Source organism: Oreochromis aureus, linkage group 7 (genome assembly GCF_013358895.1).
Source record: "Oreochromis aureus strain Israel breed Guangdong linkage group 7, ZZ_aureus, whole genome shotgun sequence".
NCBI lineage: Eukaryota > Metazoa > Chordata > Actinopteri > Cichliformes > Cichlidae > Oreochromis > Oreochromis aureus.
Window position 1 is genome coordinate 9131517 of NC_052948.1, and position 19762 is coordinate 9151278.

Consider the following 19762-nt stretch of genomic DNA (forward strand, 5'->3'; position numbering starts at 1 on the left):
ATTCTTAAAAACATGAGCAATAAAGAACATACTGAAGCATGCTATGGGGAGAGTACTTCATTTGAGATTATCTTAATAATTTAAGAAATCATTGGCCTATTATGTGAATTTTGCAGCTAAGGTTATGAGAAAACAAATCTTGACAATCACTGAATCTCATTTAAAATTGGGAAATTAATACTTTACACTATATTTAAAAAGTTTTGATACACGGTGTTCAGAAAAACAAAATAAGAAAAACTACTTCAATGACACAATGATCACTTTTATTGTGTTCTTAAAGCAAGTACACAGAAAATAGTCTGCAGGAAGCCTCAGGTGTAATAAAACTTGCACTTTCTTAGCATGAAAAGTATTTGTTGATGTTAAGAATTAGAGGTCTATATTAAAATTAAAAGCATCCAAATAAATCTATGCTCTCTGCCACAGTAACTTTCTAGATTTTCTCAGTATGTTACAAGGAAGGACGACAAGTCTACTGGCACAAAAGTGTTGAAATACAAAATGTTGGTTTTTTACTCTTACAAGTTGGCATAATATTGACTGTACATAAACAGGCTTACTAACCCCAGTCTTCTTTCATTTAGAAATCTTTTCCAGAGTAATCCCTTACTAAAGAAGATTATGCCACAACCAAAATTCAAAAAGTACAAAAAAAGAAAAAAGGAAGAAAAAAAAAAATCCAACTTTGAACTGTGATACAACGGATCAGGCAGGCTTAAATAACGAGTTAAAGAGCATTGTACTCCACGCACTTTGATGGATCAGTAGAGAAGTGTTTCTGGCAGATGGTCATTAGCCTCTTTAGTCCCTGTAGAGAAAGGGAAAAAAAAAATCAATCAAGGAAATTAAAGTTTGAGTGAAAAGTGTTTAAAAACGGAGACTTCAGGCTAAATCCCACTTTTAGGTCCAGCTGAATTCCTCTTTAAGACAAGAATAAGGTTATATGATTATTACTGGGCATGCCAAGGAGCTCATTTCCCAAATTGCCTCGAAATGTTGTTTTTTTTTTTCCTTTTAAACACTCAGTAGCCAAATAAACAATGTAAGTCTTAAGAGTTTTGGGGGATGCACAACTATAATGAAAATGATTACATATTGTTAAAAATCAGTTTCTATTCAATTTTATTTATACAGCGCCAAATCACAACAACAGTTGCTTCAAGGAGCTTTATATTGTAAGGCAAAGACCCTACTTAAGGATAAGCTTAAGTAGGGTCTTTACCATAATGTTACAAAAATGTTTTCCTGATGAGGCAGAATTCTAATGCCAATTTGTTAATAACCACCAAATGTAAACATACTGCATAATTGCAAGGACCATGTTCATAATGTCCACAAATACACACTGTCTTACATGTAGTGGTTATTTGACTGTATTAAATCTTATAAACTGAAATGCGGGATGCTGTCCTGAAAACAAACGCCAACCTAATAATGATTAAAAAGTCACCTGAAGGAGAGGAGTCAATTTTGTTTTTCATAGACATATGTTTTGGTCACAGATTTTTGGTTTACATAAAAACACCACCGAAATCAAGAGGATACACATGCCTGTGTGTAAAACCATATGAACATTTCTAAAATCTTTTAAAAACCTTTAAAATCTTTTCAAGTTGTAATCTTTAAAGTCTAAGGGTGTTTTCCCACCAGTACTATTTAGCTTGCTTGAATCAAATTATGATTTGCTTTCTCACTGGGTGTGGTTCTTTTGTGCAGATGTGAACACAACGATTGGACTCGGGTACAGAAAAAAATCCAACCTGACCAAATTACAAGGCGCACAATGCAAGTTTGAGCTAAATACTTTCCCGTAACCAGGTACGCTTTGTATTCTGGGATATGTCATAGCACCATACATGTGCAGAGTACACAAACTATAGCAGGTAGCTGTAAAATCAACCACAGGCCAACTACTCCAAAACACAGCACCTTCTTCCCGTACTTTTGTTGGCCATGCCCCAGACACAGCTAAAATGAAAAAAGTTCAACTTCATCAACTGAATCAGATCAGACAAACCAAATTACAGACGTGTAAACACTCTGAAGCCTTGATTATATTTCCATATCTATAAGTCAGCATGGGTCAGGGTAATGTAAATTTCCAAAGTGCTGACTCGTCAGTGAGGAATTCACATTTACATTATACTGCACCAATTATACACGCTGCACATGCGTCCCAGGTGGAGGACTTCAAAAAGTAAAATAGGAATAACTACTCAGCCGTGATATCTAAAGCTGTTCATGTCTGTCTCAGCAACAGGTTATCATAAAAACATAAGTGTGTGTGTGTGTAACTCTGGCTCTAACCTGAATGTATTTTCTCTGCGTCTCGTCATTAAGAACGTGGGCCACGTGCTTGGAGAAGATCTTTTCTCGTCCGGTACGGGCGTGGATTCCCACCATAGTCACACCAATTGGCCAGGGGGCATTACCAATGGCCATCTGTAGATATGCATCATTTGCCTGAAAGACATTTAGGAAAGTTTATAATGGATGCAAAAATAACTTTGCAAAAATAACAACAGAGGCTACATGATATTATCATACCTTGACATATTCTCTCTCCAACATGAATTTTATGATGTCTGTGATTGACTCTTTGATGTCAGCTTGTAAGTTCTGTAAAAGATAATGATGAAAAGTAAATCCACACATGAAAGAACCACGCACTATAGTTTGTTTTGCTCCGGTCACATAAGTTACCTTCTTCCTGAGCTTCCTGAAGAGAGGCTTGAGGTAAGACTCGGTCTGCGAGTGTGTCGCACTGGCCAGCTTGCCCTGAACGCTGCGCTTCACGTGGTCCTCTCGGCTGTTCAGATCTTTGGCCCAAACGCCAAGAAGAAACTAGAGTCCAACAACAAATATTTTCTTTGAGGAAAATGTTTCCAAGAAATGCAGCGGTAACCAACACTAGACAAATATCCATTATTTGAACCACTTCAAAAAGAATAATGGTGCGAAAGGTTAAACTTTTTTAACTATGTAAACATAAACAGCAGCAAGTATAGTAGTATGACTTTTTTAAATTTTTATAATTAATATTAACCCAAGAGCTCCCTGTAAACTAGGGGTGTCAAACGTAAGGCCCAGGGGCCAGAATCTGCCCCAAAAAACACACCAATTAGCCCCACTGGAAAGCTTTGGAAATTGTGAAGGGTATAAATTTGTGGAATTTTAACTTTAGTTTTACAATTTTTCCTATTGATCTAGACCTCCCCTAGAGTTAAGTAATAGATATACATTGAAATGAGAGAAAAGCTCCTGTTTTTCACCATCTAAAAAAACAAAACATTTTCTGTAAATTAATAAAAACTTTTATTAATAAAAACTCTTTTATAAATACTAAATAATCTGTTCCATAAGCTCACAGAACTTTTTCTACATTTATCATGTAGAAAAACTGAGATGCACTGTTCAAATGCTTCTTCTTTCCTTATATCAAGTCATCTCATAGACTACATATGTAGTTAAACGTCTTTACACTGAGAGAAAGGGGCTTTTCACTCGTCTGTCCCACTTAAGATCAAAGTGGGCTGTATGTGACTCACGGTGTGAAATACGTTTGACATCCTTGCTTTAGATCAAAAGGTCAAGCATGAAATTCTTACCCTCAAAAATTTAGCAATAACATCCTGGTCTCCATCATCATCACCTGTTCCAAGAGTTTTTCCAAGAGCCTAGGGGGATAATTTCATTATTAACACAAAAACACCACCCACAAACATAAAATGATTGAAAAAAAACAAAAAAAAAACCCAAACAAACTGTGCCCAAAAATTGATCTGACAAAAAGAAAAGCTATTTAATAACTGGAGATTCATTCTTTCTCCTTGGACATTGTGCAATGTACCTCAAGTTCTTCTATTGTGGTGTTTTCTTCGTGCACTTTTAGGTCATGCTGTGTGTCCAATTCTCCTGACTCTGTTCCTCCAACAATCTCATTCAGGTACTGCTGGTCAATCTTGTCCATGGCGGCTTTCAGATCATTCCTCAAGCCCTTGGCACAGTTAAAGCAGCAAATATTATTAGTGTCACTAAAATAAATTCAATATGTCCTTAATACAATCAAGAATATTAGTAGTGACATACAATTTTCCAGAGTAGATTGAATAAATGTGAATTTCAACTGCATGTTTTTTCCAAAATCCAGTTAACTCTCAATCCTACCTTGTTTACTTCTGGGGCCAGAATCTCAATTTTCCGGAGCCTCTGGAAGGCATCATAATCGGACTCCCCAAACAATCGGATCGGTTCCCCTCGTTCTCTAAGTCGTCGAATAACCTACACAAACACAGTGATGCAAATCAAATATTTATACACTTGGTGGTAAGCAAAAGAAATGTTATGATATTTAAAGGAAAATGAATGAAAGGAAAGTGCTGATGTTTTATACTGACTCACCTCCTGTCGTGAAAGTGTCATTGGGAGCTTCTCTTCTGTGAGCTCCAGTTCCAAGACTGGATTAGTTGAAGTGGATGGCTCATCTTCCTCTTTCTTCTCAATCTTATGGACAAAATTGAGGGAATAGAAATACGCCAGCATTATTGGAAGAACATTAAGGCAATTTGGAGGATCTGAATTTAATCTAATCTTCCTTGGCCAAATGGCAAATAAAACTACTACAAAAAGAGGGGGAGCATTGGCAATTTCTTCATGAGCTGAGACCTCATAACCAAAGAGACAAAAAGGCATCAACAAAATAAGCAGAACTGCAAACATTCACACCACTCCCTTACCTGCAACTCTTCAAGAAAGACAAGTAGCACAATAAGTTACCAAAAAAAAGAAAGAATATAACAAATACTACATCAACATGATAACTTTCGTGGCTGTAACATCTTATGTGTGATTTAGGCTTCTGCGGGAAATCTACATCCTAACTAACGACGCAACCGGAAACCCCTGTTAACCCTAGCCGTTGCGGGCTGTGCTGACCTGCTGTGTAGTTACATCAGATTACATGCAAGGTTACAGCATAGGGTTAAAAAGTGTTTTTGGTTACATTGTAAGTAACAAGGTAGATTTCCCACAGAAGTCTAAATCACCCATCAGGCGTAATCACAGGAAAAGATACTCTGTATTCTTTGCACAAAGAAACTCAAAATATACCCAAATCATGCTTTAAAAGGCACATGCATGCCAGCACTCTTAGATTGTGCTTTTTATACCACAATCTAAAAGAACAACCAGCAAATGGTGACAAAAAGCCTTCTGAGCAAACAACAGCTCTTTCGCTTTAAATAAAACATAGTACGCTGCCCGTGTACAAAGAGAATGGCTTAATGAGCCAGGTTTTTAAGCTTTACACAAAGTATAACATAAATACAATCTGCCACTGAGCAGCTGTTAAAATGTCACGGCAAACAAGTTGCACACCATAATTTGCTTAAATATTAAAAGCTTCTGTCACAAATTATCTGCAAAAATAAGAAGCAGAGCTTGATAACAAGAATACTTTTCCATTTCAGTACATTATCCCATGCTGAAATCAACACCGTGGCAGTGTCCCACTTTTGCTTTGAAGCTTCCTTTCCGTGTTCCTTTGCTTTCTGACAAGTGGCTGTAATATGTAACTAGCCTGGCATAAGGCAAAGCTGTGATAATGACTGTGGCACATATAAATATTTCATTTATATGACATTTAAACTATGTTGATAATTTGGAAATGACACAGTTTACCATCCACAGAATGCAGGTGAGTTTAAATCAAGCTTTAAAATGCTTTCATGTTATTGACTAAAATTTTAAAATCACCTTGAAAAGTCTAAATTTATCCAGCAGAAGTGAGCTGGTGAATATTTCCATTTGTGTACAGCTGATATCCAATTATTATACACTAAGTTACTACTAGGTGAGTCCAGGCATCCTGTACCAAAATATCCTCGTGTTTGTGTGGTTATTTGTAACAACCAGAAAATGTGCCCTCCGTCTTTTCTGTTTTCATCCCAACAGATTTCAGTAAGAACTTCCAGAAAGGATGCCTAGGAAGCATGAGCGTTTAGGACACAGTGTGTTTTATCCTTTTATCATGCATCCTGTTGGCTACTTTCACTGTGCAATGCCATACCTGGCTCTCAGGAGTCTCTCTCTGAACCTACAGATGCAGGCAGCAGAGGCAAATTGGGGAAAAACACCACAGTAAACACAAATACAGACACTGTTGTACACCTGACCATCAACACCTGTCCTTATCTTTTTTGCTGGCAGAAGGTTTACTCGTTATTTTGTGTCACACTAACCAAGCCAGACAGTGAATTAAATAAGTCTGAGTGTCTCAGGAAAATCGAGAGAGTGAGAAGCAGAGTGATGTTGACATGAACCTTGTATCCGCATCTTCTGAAGTAATCTTCTCTTTCCTTCTGTGAGAGCTCAGCCCTTTTAAAGAATCTTTTGGAGTCCTGAAAAGAAAAGAAAAAAGCAGGTAAAATGAATTTATGCTATCATATGATATCAATATCATATATTATTTGGTGGTGGTGATTGGCGGGGGTATTGTTGATACAGTGGTACAGGTAGGACGTTATGCAATAGATAGCATGAGTTTGAGATGAATTTAAGCTACGTGTACCTAATGAACTGCCATGTGCCCCTAGCTCTCCCTAGCTTACTTATGTTTGCATAAAAAAATTATATGTTAGGATGAGTTTAAACGGCATAAATACCAGAATTTCTGCTTAAATCGTGATACTATAAAGGTAATGTTCTGTTACGTAGCAGCAATTACAATTCGTAAACTACAGCTCTGTGTTTAGCTTAATCCTAAAGTTAGCTTTATATTCTACTGCAGGTGGAGTTCAGTACTTTATAGATAAAGCTATCGATATGGATGAAAAACGATCATTCTAGAAATACTTAACTAGCCTGGTTAAACGACGTGTTAGCAACATAGCCAAGCTAACAATAACAAGCAACTTCGTCGAATACTTACTTCAACAAGATTGTTTTCTTCGAGGAGTTTCCTCTTTCTTGCGATCTCAGCTTTAAGTATATCCATCTGAAAGGTTTATTCTAACAAAAAACGGCACATTAACGTCAGTCTGCGTTTACCCAAACGTTAGAAACACGATTGCCTAAACCGGAAGATAACAAGAAGCTTTTCAGAATTTTCAAAATAGTTGTTTCAAAATAAAAGCATTAGAACACAATGTAACCTGTGTCTAATGAATCTGTTTTTCAGTGAATTTAAGCAGACACCAAAAGAATAAGGTCAAACAGATAGAAGAAAATAGATACTCCTTTATATATTATTTTCTGGATATGTGTGCACACTAGTTAGCCAAACATTGGGCTAACCCAACAATTAAACCACTGAGTTGTGGTTATCGCAACACCATGTTCTGCTGTGAAACTTTGGATCCTAGACTTTTACCTTGATAATTGCAACCCACCAAAACAGACCAGCACCATTTCCAAAACACTACACAGTAGCTAATATTTTGAGGACAATGACGGGGCCCAGTCAAGCTCCAAGCCCGAAAACCTCTAAACTCACCACTGTGATCCCACTGTGTCAAGCATCAAAATGGACCGAAACAGGTTCAATCCACAGATACCCCAAGATCCTAAAAACTGCTGCCAAACAGGGAAATTTGGGAAAAGGGTCAACACTTAGGGGTGTTTGTTTTACGTATCTGGCAGTTATGCTCTATACTCCAAGAAGGGAAGATGAAAAATCCTGACTTAATCTTTTTTAAATCCTCCAACATCTTTTCTAGATTGGTGATAAAGAAAATTATAGCGAAAGAGACTAAATGGCCTTCACTTGTAATAAGTGACTCAATATTACTTCCTATATTTTCTGCCAGTGACTCTAGAAGTACACAGTTGTTATGACTGGAGGAGGAAGCATGATCCCTTTAATGCACTACAATAGATTTACAAAGATATCGACCACGGTAAACACCAAATACCTGGTAACTGAGTTATTTGTTTCTCCTTTCAGTCAAACAACGTTTGGCTTTTGGCTCTTTTTTTTCATCTACAGTAGCCTGTAAAATGAAGTCCTTTTAAAAAATCTCTAAAGTTTGTTTTTCTGTTTCAATGCTGTTTGTGTTTAATACCGGTTCACAGTTTGGACACCACTAGCAAATGTCTGACTCGACCTTTCAGATGAGAACATACCATCAGGTGGCGCAAAGGGATATGTGACGATTTTTTAATATTAAAGTCATTAATTTATTTACATGACGGAAGCCAAGAAGCAGCATCATGCTGGCAAAGGGAATGGACTGTAGAATACAACTGAACGGGTCACTTTGAGCTTAACACTGCGAATATTTGCGAAGAGATGAGAGAATCTGTAGCGCAAGCAGGAAAGAAATTTAACTGATTAATAAGGCAGACGGACAGTGATTCCGCTGAGTGTATCCTAGTCAGTGATTTCGTCCTCCCGAAGAGCGAATATTTTTCCACTGCACGACTTACTGGATATTCCACCTGAAGATGGAGTTTGGAGAAAGGAAGAGGAGAAGGAAGTCGCAGAGCTTTAAACTGGTCACGGATGGAGGTAAGCTGCTGAATGAATGCAAGACCTTGCAAGACGCGCGTCTGTGTCTGGGTGTTTGTCTGGCGCTGTGCGCCAGCAGAGACGACTCTGTAAACAAAAGCGATAGCCACGACAATGCCCAGTCTGTGCTTCGGTTTTAACCAGCAGCTAACTCTAGGGATTCACATCTTGCATGTAAAAGAAAATAAAAGAAACATCCTGGACATCAGTCTGAACGCGTCTCATTCCGGGTAGATTTTTAAGACTGAATTAAGTAAGCAAATTGAATAAAATGTGAAAATATATTGCGCACTCTGAGCTCGTAACAAGGAGCTTCAACTGTGCACTTTTTGCTTAAGCTGTAAGGAACACACCACCTCTCTTGACTACACTACTTCATACCACCTACAGGTGGTGGTTTTTGCATGGGATGGGGTGGGGGTGAGGTGGAGGGTTCTGCTTTGGCAGGCATCACAGCTCATTAGCCCGCACAAGCTTCAACCTTAGAAGGCAAAAGGCCGCAATATCATTCTGTGACATCTGTCACCAAGGTTTTGTTGCGTTTCTTTACAGCTGTGCTTCATAACGAAACCATTCTTTTTTTTTCTTTGCAGATTTCGAGCCTTCATATGTGATTAACTCCAGCTCCAAAGATGCCAATGGGGAGCCAAAGGATGGTGTTATGTCTGATGGTATGTGGGATTCAGAGAATGAATTTTGATTATATATCATACAAGATGTCGGTAATTACATGAGCACCATTCTCTCTTAATGTAGTTTGGCTGGAGGATGAGGGCATGGAGATCAAAAGACAAATCACAGGAATGATGAGGCTTCTGAGCGATAAGACCAGCAGAGTATACCAGCGTGCTGGTACAGAGCAGGGTAGCTTAATAAAGGAGCCCCAGGAAAAGCCTCTGAACTGGGTAAATCAGCCTGCACTTTTATCTCTGGTGTCAGAGGACCACCAGAGCAACAGCTGGAACTCTGCAGAGGACCCAGGGCCTTCACCTTCATCCATATCCATCCCAGTCCCAAACGGCCCAGGCTGCGGCCAGTACAGCACACGCTCCAGAGCCCTCAGGATTCTCAACAGCACAAAGGATTTAATCAAAGTGAATGAAACTAATGGTAGGATATGCATGTTTGAAAGGAGAAAACTACTAAACAAACCTTAAGTTATTTGAAGAATAGTGAATTTCATTAAATATTGAGTGATGAACACCAGAAGTGGCTTACACCTTTGTTGTTACATTAAAGCATGTTTGCACCTGTGTGCATATGTTAGAGTGAACGAGCGCTAACAAATGCATCCCTCATTTCCCAGCAGATGTAGTTCCTCCTACTGTGCCAGAAACCCCCTGCTGTATGTGTAACTGTAAGGGCACCTTGCAGGCTATTTTGCAGGAACTACGTGCCATGAGGAGGTTGATGCAGACTCAAAAAGGTTAGTAAATGAATACCAATACACACTCTAAAATAAAGAAATAAACACAATATAATGTTTTTCTGCCTTTTAATAGCATCTTTAGAAAGGCAGGAAAGGGCAGCACCACCATCTCAACCTCGCCTAGGTGCAGGACCCAGTCCTCGCCACAGACCTCGAAAGAGGAGGCCAATCTATAGGATGACTCCGTTATCCGTGTTTAGCACCAGAAGAGCTGGTCTTGCTCCTCTGGATGCATCACTGCTAAAAGCTGCACCTATGGAATCTGTAAAGAGGCGAGAATGTGAGAAACAAGACTCATCTACACCCAACAATCATCCCATCTCCTCTGACATTCCTGTGCCGCCACCTCAGACCAACCCAGTGACGATCAACAACACCCCTCCTCTCCTGAACCAACTAAGGGAATCACAAGCATTAGAGGTAATCTGTACCTTAGTGTGGATGTACATATGCAGCAACATGTGTGCTTACCAAGCCTCATTTGCACGCTTAATTTGATTCAGGTACACTGCACCTGTCTTATGAATTTGAACGTGTATGTGTATTTGCATGTAAAAATAATTTGCAGCCTAAACTTTGCTTCTTTTGTGAAGCTCCATGCCTAAAAAAAAGTTTAAGTACCTTGATTTTTCCTTGTTTTTTGCCTAATGAGACATAAACCTTTGTGCAAACATTGCGGTTTATTTTACAGCACATCTATGATTCGAGCTAATGCTAGAAATGAAGATAACGTCTTCTTGCTTTTTCTTTCTAAAAACTCATTTATATTTCAACTGGTGATATTTATTTAATGCTTTACAATTAACACTCTGTGTTGCTTGACTCCTTCACAGTCTGAGGTGCGTCTTGCAGAGGATTATGACGTGTTTATCTCTAAGGCCCAGCTAGACTCCATTCTGGTCAACTATACACGCTCAGGCAGCCTGCTGTTCCGGAAACTGGTGCACGTCTATGATTTTTAAAAGCATTTTCTCCTGCTCTGATTATTTTATAATCGTGTGAAATGTCAACAAAGAACAAAAATGCTGCTTGGTCAAGAGCTGTGCTGTGTGTTTAGGTGTGTGCCTTCTTTGATGACGCCACGCTGGCTAACTCCTTGCCAAATGGCAAAAGGAAGAGAGGGCTAAATGATAACCGTAAGGGCTTGGACCAGAACATTGTGGGTGCCATTAAAGGTAGGGCAGAGAAAGACAAACTAAAGTGTAACTACATTTCTGAGCAAACATTAATGTAACTATGGTGTGTGTCCAGTTTTTACAGAGAAATACTGCACTGAACACAAAATAGAGAAGTTGCCTGGACCACGAGACTGGGTTCAGATCCTTCAAGATCAGATCAAACTTGCAAGGAGGAGGCTGAAAAGAGGTTCTGCTGCTAAATCATTTAAATCATTTTAATATTTTCCCTTGATTAATGTGCTAGAGGAAGCCCATTCCTTTAACAGTACTTATAAGCCAGCTCATTTCAAGGCTAAAGAAAAGGCTGTCTGTCAATCTATGTTGTCTTTGGCTCTTCAGATGCTGTAGAAGCAGAAGACATCTCAAATGGACCATCCACAAGTATTAAACTCATTATTATGATTTTTACACTTATGGTGTCTGCCACACGTGGGCACACACACAGACACATACATTAATTCAGTTGTCTGTTTTGACCATTTTCTGGTAGCTGGTTCCCTTCATGTCAGCCCTCCATCTTACAAAATCTTTCCATCAGCCCCCCTCTGAGTACACAATGGCTTTACCTCTCCCCACATCATTGTCACAGCACACACACACATACACTCAAGCTGGTGTTGCCAGCTCGCTCATTGGCTCATCGGTCTTTGTCATGCTGTCACAGTGACTTTTGACATTTTCATGCAGCTTTCCAAAATGTCAGCTAATTATCCTCACACCATGCCGCATATCCACTCTTTCACCTCTATATTTCACCCTCATTGTCACAATAGTATTTCATTTTGTTGCCATGCTCATTCATTAAGACATCTTTTTGGTGATAATATATATCATTTTGACAATATTTTCTTCCTTCTTTTAAAGGCTGTGATAATAAACAGGCTGCAAGTGAAGAGAGGACAGCAGCGAACACAACTGGTTAATCCAATGGCTGCCACGATGACCTTACAGTAGAGTCTTGTCTTCATTATTTCTCTGAGTTGACGCATTTTGCCACTATTTGCAGCTGTTAACTGCTATGTGCTATGGATGTAAAGAGACATAAAATATGACCAAACAAGAATCCCAATGCAGTATTTGTGATCCAAAAGGCTTTTCATTGGGGCCACATTAAAACGCTGAGATTTGGAATTTTGTGAAAATAAACACTGAACTATACAGCGGTTAGGTAATGAGATCGGTCACTTACTGTTTACATAAAAGACAACAGCCTTAAAAGCTAACTTGTTTTATTTTCATGCAATTAAATAAAGATCAAACATCTCAAATGAGACTAAGTACTATAACAGTATTGCGTTCATTTATTTAGCAAAAACTAAACGTCACGGGAAGCTGTTCATTGTGAATTGTGCCTTTCAAGTAACTTTAGTGGGTTTAATGTGCAGTGCAGCATCCACCTTATATCCAGACATTACATCCAAATGCAAACATCTTGTAAACATGGTCCGATGTATTTCTTTTTGGGGCAAATTTTAACTCATTAAAAAAAAATCTGCAAATTAACAAAAGGTTTGCAGTCTACATTTGGTGAACATATAAAAATATATCACACACTATAAATGTTTTTTTTTCTTTATTAGATTTTTAGGCTATGCATACCACTGCAGCTGGTGTCAATATTGTGATGGCATTATGTATTTTCCTTTCATTTTTGCTAACTGTACATATATTTAAAAAAAAAAAAAAAGTTGATCCCACCATTAAATCTACTTTATCCAAAGTTGCTGTTCGTGTTTTATTTTTTTAATATATTGTGGAAAGTATAATTACCAAAACAAAGCACTCAAATATGTTAAAAGAAAAGTTTCAAATTTAGGCTAATTGTTATCAAAACATAAGCTAAAAATAATAAAATAAAAGTTCTTTTATCTTTTATTAGGGTAACTTTGAGCCAGGCAATGTTGTGTTGCTGTAGTTGCACTTGGAGGGAAACAGTAAATTAAAGGTACACTCCATTGTTGAGATTTTGTTGCCAGACTTCACAGCTCATTAAAGGGGATGTTGAAGCCGCCAGTGTGCAGAAGGAGGACCCTTTGAGATCTGGTTAGTTTCCTTCTTGCATTCTAATTCACACATTTTTTATAAAGGTGAGCAGAGGTTGGATACATTTTTTTAAACACAATATGCTTAATTACTCGCGATACTTCGACAGTTTTATTCGCCTGGACCGATGTTAGAAGTCAAATATGTGTCACTTTTCGTCAGGCTTTCTCGCAGGGCAGCCGTTTGTAGCCCCGGTGCATGCTGGTGCCTTCCCCGCTCTTCTGTCGGGATCCGCCGCTAACGTGAATCTGGTAAGGATAAAATGGTCAGAGCAATTAAAGGGGAAATGTTGCAAGAATATACCTCCGCTTTGGTCCTAAAATCACATCTAGAGCAGTTGTAAACACTTCTATTGCACCGCAGCGTTACAAAGTTTGCACACGTAGCAGGTGCAGCGCGGTTTTATTCGCGTTGACGCTGATGTTGCACACATCGCATGGCGAGGGACAGGAAAGGGTTAATTTTTTCCGCCGCCGACATTTTTGTTCGGCGGTCTACGGCAACTTCTTAACTTACATGTGCTACGAGCTGACACTGCGACTCAACGCTACGCGTCACGTTTAGGTCGCAGTGTGCGTCTTATCTGTTTTTAGATGGGTCTTGGAGTGGGCTGCTCATCGGCTCTTTGTTACACAGAGCTGGTCAATGGCTCCTGCATGTAGCAGCGTTTGCTAGCAAGAGCTAGCAGCATCAGCAGCAGCCAAAACTGCATTTTCAGCAAAACAAACAGACGTAGAGGGTGTAGCTGTCATTATCAACGCACGTGTCTTAAAGCTGAGCTACCGACAGTGTGTTATGCCGCTCACATCACACGGAATCACTCACACATCATTACTTTTATTGTTAGCCTGTGCCCAAGGGTTGAATGAACTTGGGATCATTGCTTGTCTTGAACACTACCCCACTATACCAGTAACGCGCCCCCTTCAGCAGCTCACGCCGGTTTATGTTAAAAACCAAGATTATAAGTAACACCCAACTTGCACGGCGTTTCAGTTTTATCAACTATATGGAACTTATTTTTAGGAACACAAAAGTTTATTACATTTTCAGTGATTGGAGAGTATGGGGGGAAAAGCCATTTAGGTGATGCCACATTCATTATTGTGCATTTCAATTTTAAAAGTATCCGACACCCCGTTGCCTTAAAAAAAAAAAAAGAGAATAAAATAATTATAAAAACTAGTATTTAACAAATTAAAAACATTTAATAACAGCTGTGCATTAAAATCACCATGCAGTTTTTATTATTTATTTGCAAACTTGTTTCAATCACAAAATACAACACGCCTGCAATAATATCACACTGATCTTTGAGTCATGTTTATAGTGGTAATTTCTAATGTACTTAGGTGTTCCTAATATTTTGTCAACAGAGCTCCGGGACAATATTAAATGTCACTTCACCGCGGAAGATTTCTATCATTGCAGCAAAAGAGATGCCATTGCATTATTTTGGTTGATTTATTCTTTCCAGCGTTGCTCCTACAGATGTTGTACTTGCTCCAATTCACTTGAAATGTTGCACTGTTGTGTTGTCTCATTTGTGCAACTTAACATTTGCATGTATTTTCTTGACACACCCAGACACTGTTTGTAATCACCAGTTTTATTTATTTTTCATAATCATTGATGTGGTTCTAGTGGTGCGGACCCAGAGCTTCTTCAGATATGTCTGTGAGGGAGTCTTTTAACCCTGAAAGCTATGAGCTGGACAAGAACTTCAGGCTCACGCGGTTTGCTGAGCTCAAAGGCACAGGCTGCAAGGTTAGCTGTCCACACAAAAATCTGCCTTGAATGTGTTATTTTCTTTGCACAGATTAGTGAGGAAATAATGCATCAAAATTGTGGTAATTTTCTCTAATCACAGGTCCCCCAAGATGTGTTACAGAAGCTGCTAGAAACTCTGCAAGAGAACCACTATCAAGAGGATGAACAGTTCCTGGGGGCGGTTATGCCTCGATTAGGTAATTCTTAAACTCATACAGCACATGAATAGCAGTGCTTGCCCCCCCCCCCTTTTTTTAAGCATAGCAGAGAGATCATGTTGGGGCTCTTTTCAAAGTGAAACAGAAGTCATTGTTTGAGGTTAAAACAAGTTTTGTGGCCGGACTGGAAACAATGTTGTATATTTAAAGCTTGTCCCACCTCCACTGGTGCTCAGAAATTAAAGGCAAGAAGTGAAACTTGACCCTTGGCTTTAAAATGGACAGGTCACAAATGCAGACACTCTAAAATATTTCATTAAGAGAGATTTTCTTTATGAAGGCATCGGCATGGACACGTGTGTGATCCCCCTCCGGCATGGTGGCCTTTCTCTTGTCCAGACAACAGACTACATCTATCCCATTGTGGATGACCCTTACATGATGGTAAGTACCTTCCCTTCTTCATTAGCATTGTTTTTCTGGTTTTCTTTCATTAAATTACTTTGCATACCAAACCTGTATGTGATTAATTTTCATGATCTCTTTTCTATAGGGAAGAATTGCTTGTGCCAATGTTCTAAGTGACCTGTACGCCATGGGAGTTACTGAGTGTGATAACATGTTGATGCTTCTGGGAGTCAGCAACAAAATGTCAGAGAAAGTAAGACACATCTTGCTTAAATGAAGGTACACTTGCTGGACACTTTACTAGTACCGGGGTAGACATCCTATTGGCTTCGCAAATGTTTTAATTCTTCGAGATTCACCAAAGTGCTGAAAACATTTCTTGGGAGATTTTGGTCTATATTGACATGATGGCTTCACACAGTTGCTGCAGATTTGTTGGATGCACATCCAAAAATCCATCCAAATTTTGACCTTTATCATCCAAGTGTGGCACCACAAATTGAGACTCATCAGACCAGGCAACATTTTTCCAGTCTTCTGTTGCCCTGTTTTGGTGAATTTGTGTAACTGTAGTCTCAGTTTCCTGTTCTTAGCTGACAGGAGTGGCATCCTGTGTGGTCTTCTGGTGCTCTGGTGTGTAGATGCCTTCAGGTTTGATGTGCTGTGTCTTCAGGGATGTGTCTGCAGACCTTGGTAGTAACGAGTGGTTATTAGAGTTACTGTTGTCTTCCTATCGGCTTGTGATGGTCTGGCGTTTCTCCTCCCATGTCTGACATCCAGTATTTGCTGGATAGTTTCTCTTTTTTGGACCATTAGAGATGGTTACAAAGGAAAATCCCAGTAGATCAGCAGCTTCTGAAATGCTCAGACCATCAGCAGCCATGCCATGTTCAGAGTTACTTAAATCAGCCTTCTGCCCCATTCTGATGTTCAGTTTGAACTTCAGCAGGTTGTCTTGACTGTGTCTCCATGCTTAAATGCATTGAGTTGCAATCATGTGATTTGCATCAATGAGCAGTGGAACAGGTGTATGTAATAAAGTGACGGGTAATATATATTTCATGCAATAGCCCTAGTACTGGAATCAGATTAGTTTGGGACATCTCTTATTATCATCAGTGCATTTTAAAATGTCCCGAGCCTCGACTCTGACATTCTTCTGTGTTTACAGGAGAGAGACAAAGTCATGCCACTGATCATCCAGGGATTCAAAGATGCATCAGAGGAGGCAGGGACGTCTGTAACAGGAGGTCAGACGGTGCTCAACCCCTGGGTAGTGATGGGAGGGGTTGCAACAACAGTTTGCCAGCCCAATGAGTTTATCATGTAGGAATGAGTTCCTGCTGCATATTTAGCTGTTTTTAGCTTTCTTAGGTGCCTTAAAATAAGCTTGACGATGTTGTGTCTGACATTTTTCAGGCCAGACAATGCAGTGCCAGGAGATGTGTTGGTGTTGACCAAACCACTTGGAACACAAGTGGCAGTTGCAGTGCATCAGTGGCTAGATATTGTAAGTCCGCCAACTCGTTTCTGAATATTTTGTTTAAAACCTGTCGTTTAATAATAACCAGTAACATCACTGCCTCTTTATGCTTTCTTTGTGTCTCTGAAAAGCCTGAAAAATGGAACAAGATCAAGCTGGTGGTGACGCAGGAGGACGTAGAGCTGGCCTACCATGAAGCCATGATGAATATGGCTCGGCTCAACAGGACAGGCAAGACCATTAAGAACATGTGACTTTTTCTGCCTGAACTTTTTATTATTCTCAGTTACATTTTAACAATATCACTACCGAATATGTGGTTCTAATGACTCTGTTTTCTCGTAATTAGTAGTTAATTGTTACAAAGAATGTAATGAGTATTATTACCCGTTAGATTCTATTATATTACTAGTTTACATTATTGCATCCAGATTACCTGTGTGTTTGCAAATTTTTGGCAATAAACAAATTGATCATCACGATGCCTTTCTTACTGTCTTTTGCTTGCAGCTGCGGGTCTCATGCACACCTTCAATGCTCACGCAGCGACCGATATCACAGGGTTTGGCATCCTCGGCCACGCTCAGACGTTGGCACGACAACAACGAAGTGAGGTGTCTTTTGTCATCCACAACCTCCCAGTGCTCGCCAAGATGGCCGCCGTGTCTAAAGCCTGTGGGAACATGTTCGGGCTCATGCATGGCACCTGTCCTGAAACATCAGGTGTGCGCACGTGTATTTTAATGTTTTCAAGACATTGAGATTTTACCAAGGAACAGCCAGTAAGTCCTGGACAAAGATCTTCGAAAATGAAAAAGTGTAACTAGCAGCAGCTCGACTGAATTTTATGTGCCGTCAGTAAAGTAAAGCCACTTCTCACTGTAACCAATTTTACAAAAGACTGTGGTTCTATTATTATTAATCGGCTTCTTTCTCTTTGGGGAAAAGTTGTTTGGGGATGTGAATTGAGAGTTTAATCTCCTAACAATTAGGTAGCTAAATAAGTCGAGCAGCAATAATAACGGACCATAATTGGCTGATGTTCAGGAAGAGAAGCAAGACATGTTATAAAAATTTTACATTTTGATGTTTTGTCTGATTGAAAGTCCTGAGATTGTAACTATTATAGGTTGAAATTTGGCTGAGGTTCAGCTGTCCTTCTGATTTATCTTTTAACCAAATCAGACTTTATAGGCCATTAATTTCTTCAAGACAGTGTTGGAAGATGGCAAGCTTCTGTAATTGAGGCAGTTTGATGAAAGCACTCAACTACAGTCACATAAGTGTCTTTGCTTAACTATGTGGAGATGTTACAGAAGCTGAAGAAGTTGTTAAATAATCTACAGGAACTTGAGTGTCATCAGTTAAAAGATCTATCTTTGTGAGTAGTTTATCTGCTTAATGTTTCATGCTGTGATCAACAATCTGCAGCAGAATTGATATCAAATCTGTTTTCACACATGCACTTTATGCATTAGAGCTGTGTTTTTAAAAAAAGTCTGTTATATCCAGTTGGGCCCATGTGAGAATGGTGCACGTCATGGAGAATTTACAGAAAGCCAGTGGATGTCATACTACCTGCAGGCAGTATTTCCAGCAGTGAGAACACCTCAAGCACTGATAATCTCCAGCTGTGTGCTACATGCAAGAAATAGCAAATTTGGACCATGCCTGGACCTTGTGATTTTGTTCATGTATGAAAATGCCTTTAGAGTGTTCAGTAAGAAGGCCGAGTACTCCCTACCAGTGTCACATTCTAAAAATTAGTGATTTAATTGGACTTAAATCTTCATTTAAGTCTCTTGTCTGACAACATCTCCTTTCATTCCTAGGAGGCCTGCTTATTTGTTTACCTCGAGAACAAGCTGCCCGCTTCTGTGCCGAGATCAAATCCCCAAAATACGGAGAAGGTCATCAAGCTTGGATCATCGGGATTGTAGAGAAAGGAAACCGCACTGCTCGCATCATTGACAAACCACGAATCATAGAGGTGGCACCACAGGCAGCCACACAGAATGTCAACCCAACACCTGGTGCAACTTCTTAAACCTCCTCTGTTGCATCACAGACCGGACCCCAAAAGCTCTGAGTGATTTTAGACACATAAACTACAGAACCATCCTAGAGTGTTGAAATATATACACAAATAGTATGTACACAGAAAAGACTGGGTTGGCGTGGCATCAACATGAAAACAGCTCCACACAGTGGCCCCGTGGGGGCACATCATCACCCAGTGGACTCAACCTGCAGTATCCCCGAGATAAAAATTGGTAAGAAATAGAGCATTCTTAAAATCCACTTGCTTTTGTTGTCTATTGTATTCTGTTTTGTTCAGTGTGCTTGACTGGCAGGCAGCTTCTGATAGGAGATAATCTGATACTGCTGATTCATTTTGAATCATTAGGAAGTCTGGAGTCGGTTGCCTCTTTGGCTCTCTTAAAACTGTTCTCAACAAACCACGGTGGCGTTTTTGTTTATTGTTCATTTACTTTGTTGTACAGTTATACAGCCTAGTTTTAGTTCATTGTAACTGATGCCTTGAAAGAAAATAAGTGCGACCAGAATGGCATGTTTTTTATTACTTTGACTTTTTGTATTGTCCCTGCATAAACTAATAAACCATCATGTATTTGAAATTTGGTCTCGGTTGTGTGGATAAACTAAATCAAATTGGCCATGATGTAGATACAGTATTTAACGAAAGTTTTATAAAAAACAGATACTTCTCTAAAGTGGTTTCTTATTAAGTTATAAATCATCGTGTAGTCATAGATGCATTAA

At 39.3% G+C, this 19762-nt stretch overlaps 3 protein-coding genes across 6 annotated transcripts; 2 read left to right on the forward strand and 1 right to left on the reverse strand.

Annotated features, from left to right (window-relative positions):
• Window positions 1-244: 244 nt before the first annotated feature.
• On the reverse strand, window positions 245-7099 carry prpf18 (PRP18 pre-mRNA processing factor 18 homolog (yeast)). Of its 2 annotated transcripts, XM_031737255.2 has the most exons (11): window positions 6932-7099; window positions 6324-6401; window positions 6071-6097; window positions 4405-4506; window positions 4171-4284; window positions 3854-4000; window positions 3612-3680; window positions 2707-2847; window positions 2551-2622; window positions 2311-2466; window positions 245-811 (listed from the first exon to the last, which is right to left on the reverse strand). In XM_031737255.2, exons 1-11 carry the CDS (start codon window positions 6995-6997, stop codon window positions 731-733), a joined length of 1053 nt encoding a protein of 350 aa, XP_031593115.1. In that variant the 5' UTR covers window positions 6998-7099; the 3' UTR covers window positions 245-730. The 2 variants fall into 2 exon arrangements, with proteins under 2 accessions (XP_031593115.1, XP_031593116.1); XM_031737256.2 differs by lacking the exon at window positions 6071-6097 and having other exon boundaries at window positions 6932-7098.
• An 859-nt stretch (window positions 7100-7958) lies between these two features.
• Window positions 7959-12893, forward strand: bend7 (BEN domain containing 7). 2 transcript variants are annotated; one of them, XM_039615346.1, is made up of 10 exons: window positions 7959-8509; window positions 9103-9180; window positions 9266-9619; window positions 9816-9935; window positions 10012-10358; window positions 10772-10879; window positions 10996-11113; window positions 11190-11303; window positions 11456-11497; window positions 11981-12893. In XM_039615346.1, exons 1-10 carry the CDS (start codon window positions 8446-8448, stop codon window positions 12037-12039), a joined length of 1404 nt encoding a protein of 467 aa, XP_039471280.1. In that variant the 5' UTR covers window positions 7959-8445; the 3' UTR covers window positions 12040-12893. The 2 variants fall into 2 exon arrangements, with proteins under 2 accessions (XP_039471280.1, XP_031593114.2); XM_031737254.2 differs by having other exon boundaries at window positions 9819-9935; window positions 11981-12892.
• Window positions 12894-13049: 156 nt separating this feature from the next.
• sephs1 (selenophosphate synthetase 1) lies at window positions 13050-19617 on the forward strand. Of its 2 annotated transcripts, XM_031737316.2 has the most exons (11): window positions 13050-13159; window positions 13322-13410; window positions 14804-14926; window positions 15030-15126; window positions 15428-15531; window positions 15641-15748; window positions 16667-16821; window positions 16915-17005; window positions 17110-17209; window positions 17489-17701; window positions 18811-19617. In XM_031737316.2, the coding sequence occupies exons 3-11, from the start codon at window positions 14831-14833 to the stop codon at window positions 19023-19025; spliced, it is 1179 nt and encodes a 392-aa protein (XP_031593176.2). In that variant the 5' UTR covers window positions 13050-13159; window positions 13322-13410; window positions 14804-14830; the 3' UTR covers window positions 19026-19617. The 2 variants fall into 2 exon arrangements, with proteins under 2 accessions (XP_031593176.2, XP_039470836.1); XM_039614902.1 differs by lacking the exon at window positions 13322-13410 and having other exon boundaries at window positions 13141-13159.
• Window positions 19618-19762: the final 145 nt, after the last annotated feature.

Bases quoted from the DNA above. Each gene is read 5' to 3' on its own strand.
- prpf18 (XM_031737255.2), bottom strand. From the start codon at position 6,997: ATGGATATACTTAAAGCTGAGATCGCAAGAAAGAGGAAACTCCTCGAA. The intron at 6,402-6,931 runs GTAAGTATTCGA...TTTTCTTTTCAG, and splicing joins AAGAAAACAATCTTGTTGAA to GACTCCAAAAGATTCTTTAA. The intron at 3,681-3,853 runs GTACATTGCACA...TTATCCCCCTAG, and splicing joins CCACAATAGAAGAACTTGAG to GCTCTTGGAAAAACTCTTGG.
- bend7 (XM_039615346.1), top strand. From the start codon at position 8,446: ATGGAGTTTGGAGAAAGGAAGAGGAGAAGGAAGTCGCAGAGCTTTAAA. The intron at 9,620-9,815 runs GTAGGATATGCA...CTCATTTCCCAG, and splicing joins CAAAGTGAATGAAACTAATG to CAGATGTAGTTCCTCCTACT. The intron at 11,304-11,455 runs GTTCTGCTGCTA...TTGGCTCTTCAG, and splicing joins AAGGAGGAGGCTGAAAAGAG to ATGCTGTAGAAGCAGAAGAC.
- sephs1 (XM_031737316.2), top strand. From the start codon at position 14,831: ATGTCTGTGAGGGAGTCTTTTAACCCTGAAAGCTATGAGCTGGACAAG. The intron at 14,927-15,029 runs GTTAGCTGTCCA...CTCTAATCACAG, and splicing joins TCAAAGGCACAGGCTGCAAG to GTCCCCCAAGATGTGTTACA. The intron at 17,210-17,488 runs GCAAGACCATTA...TTTTGCTTGCAG, and splicing joins GGCTCGGCTCAACAGGACAG to CTGCGGGTCTCATGCACACC.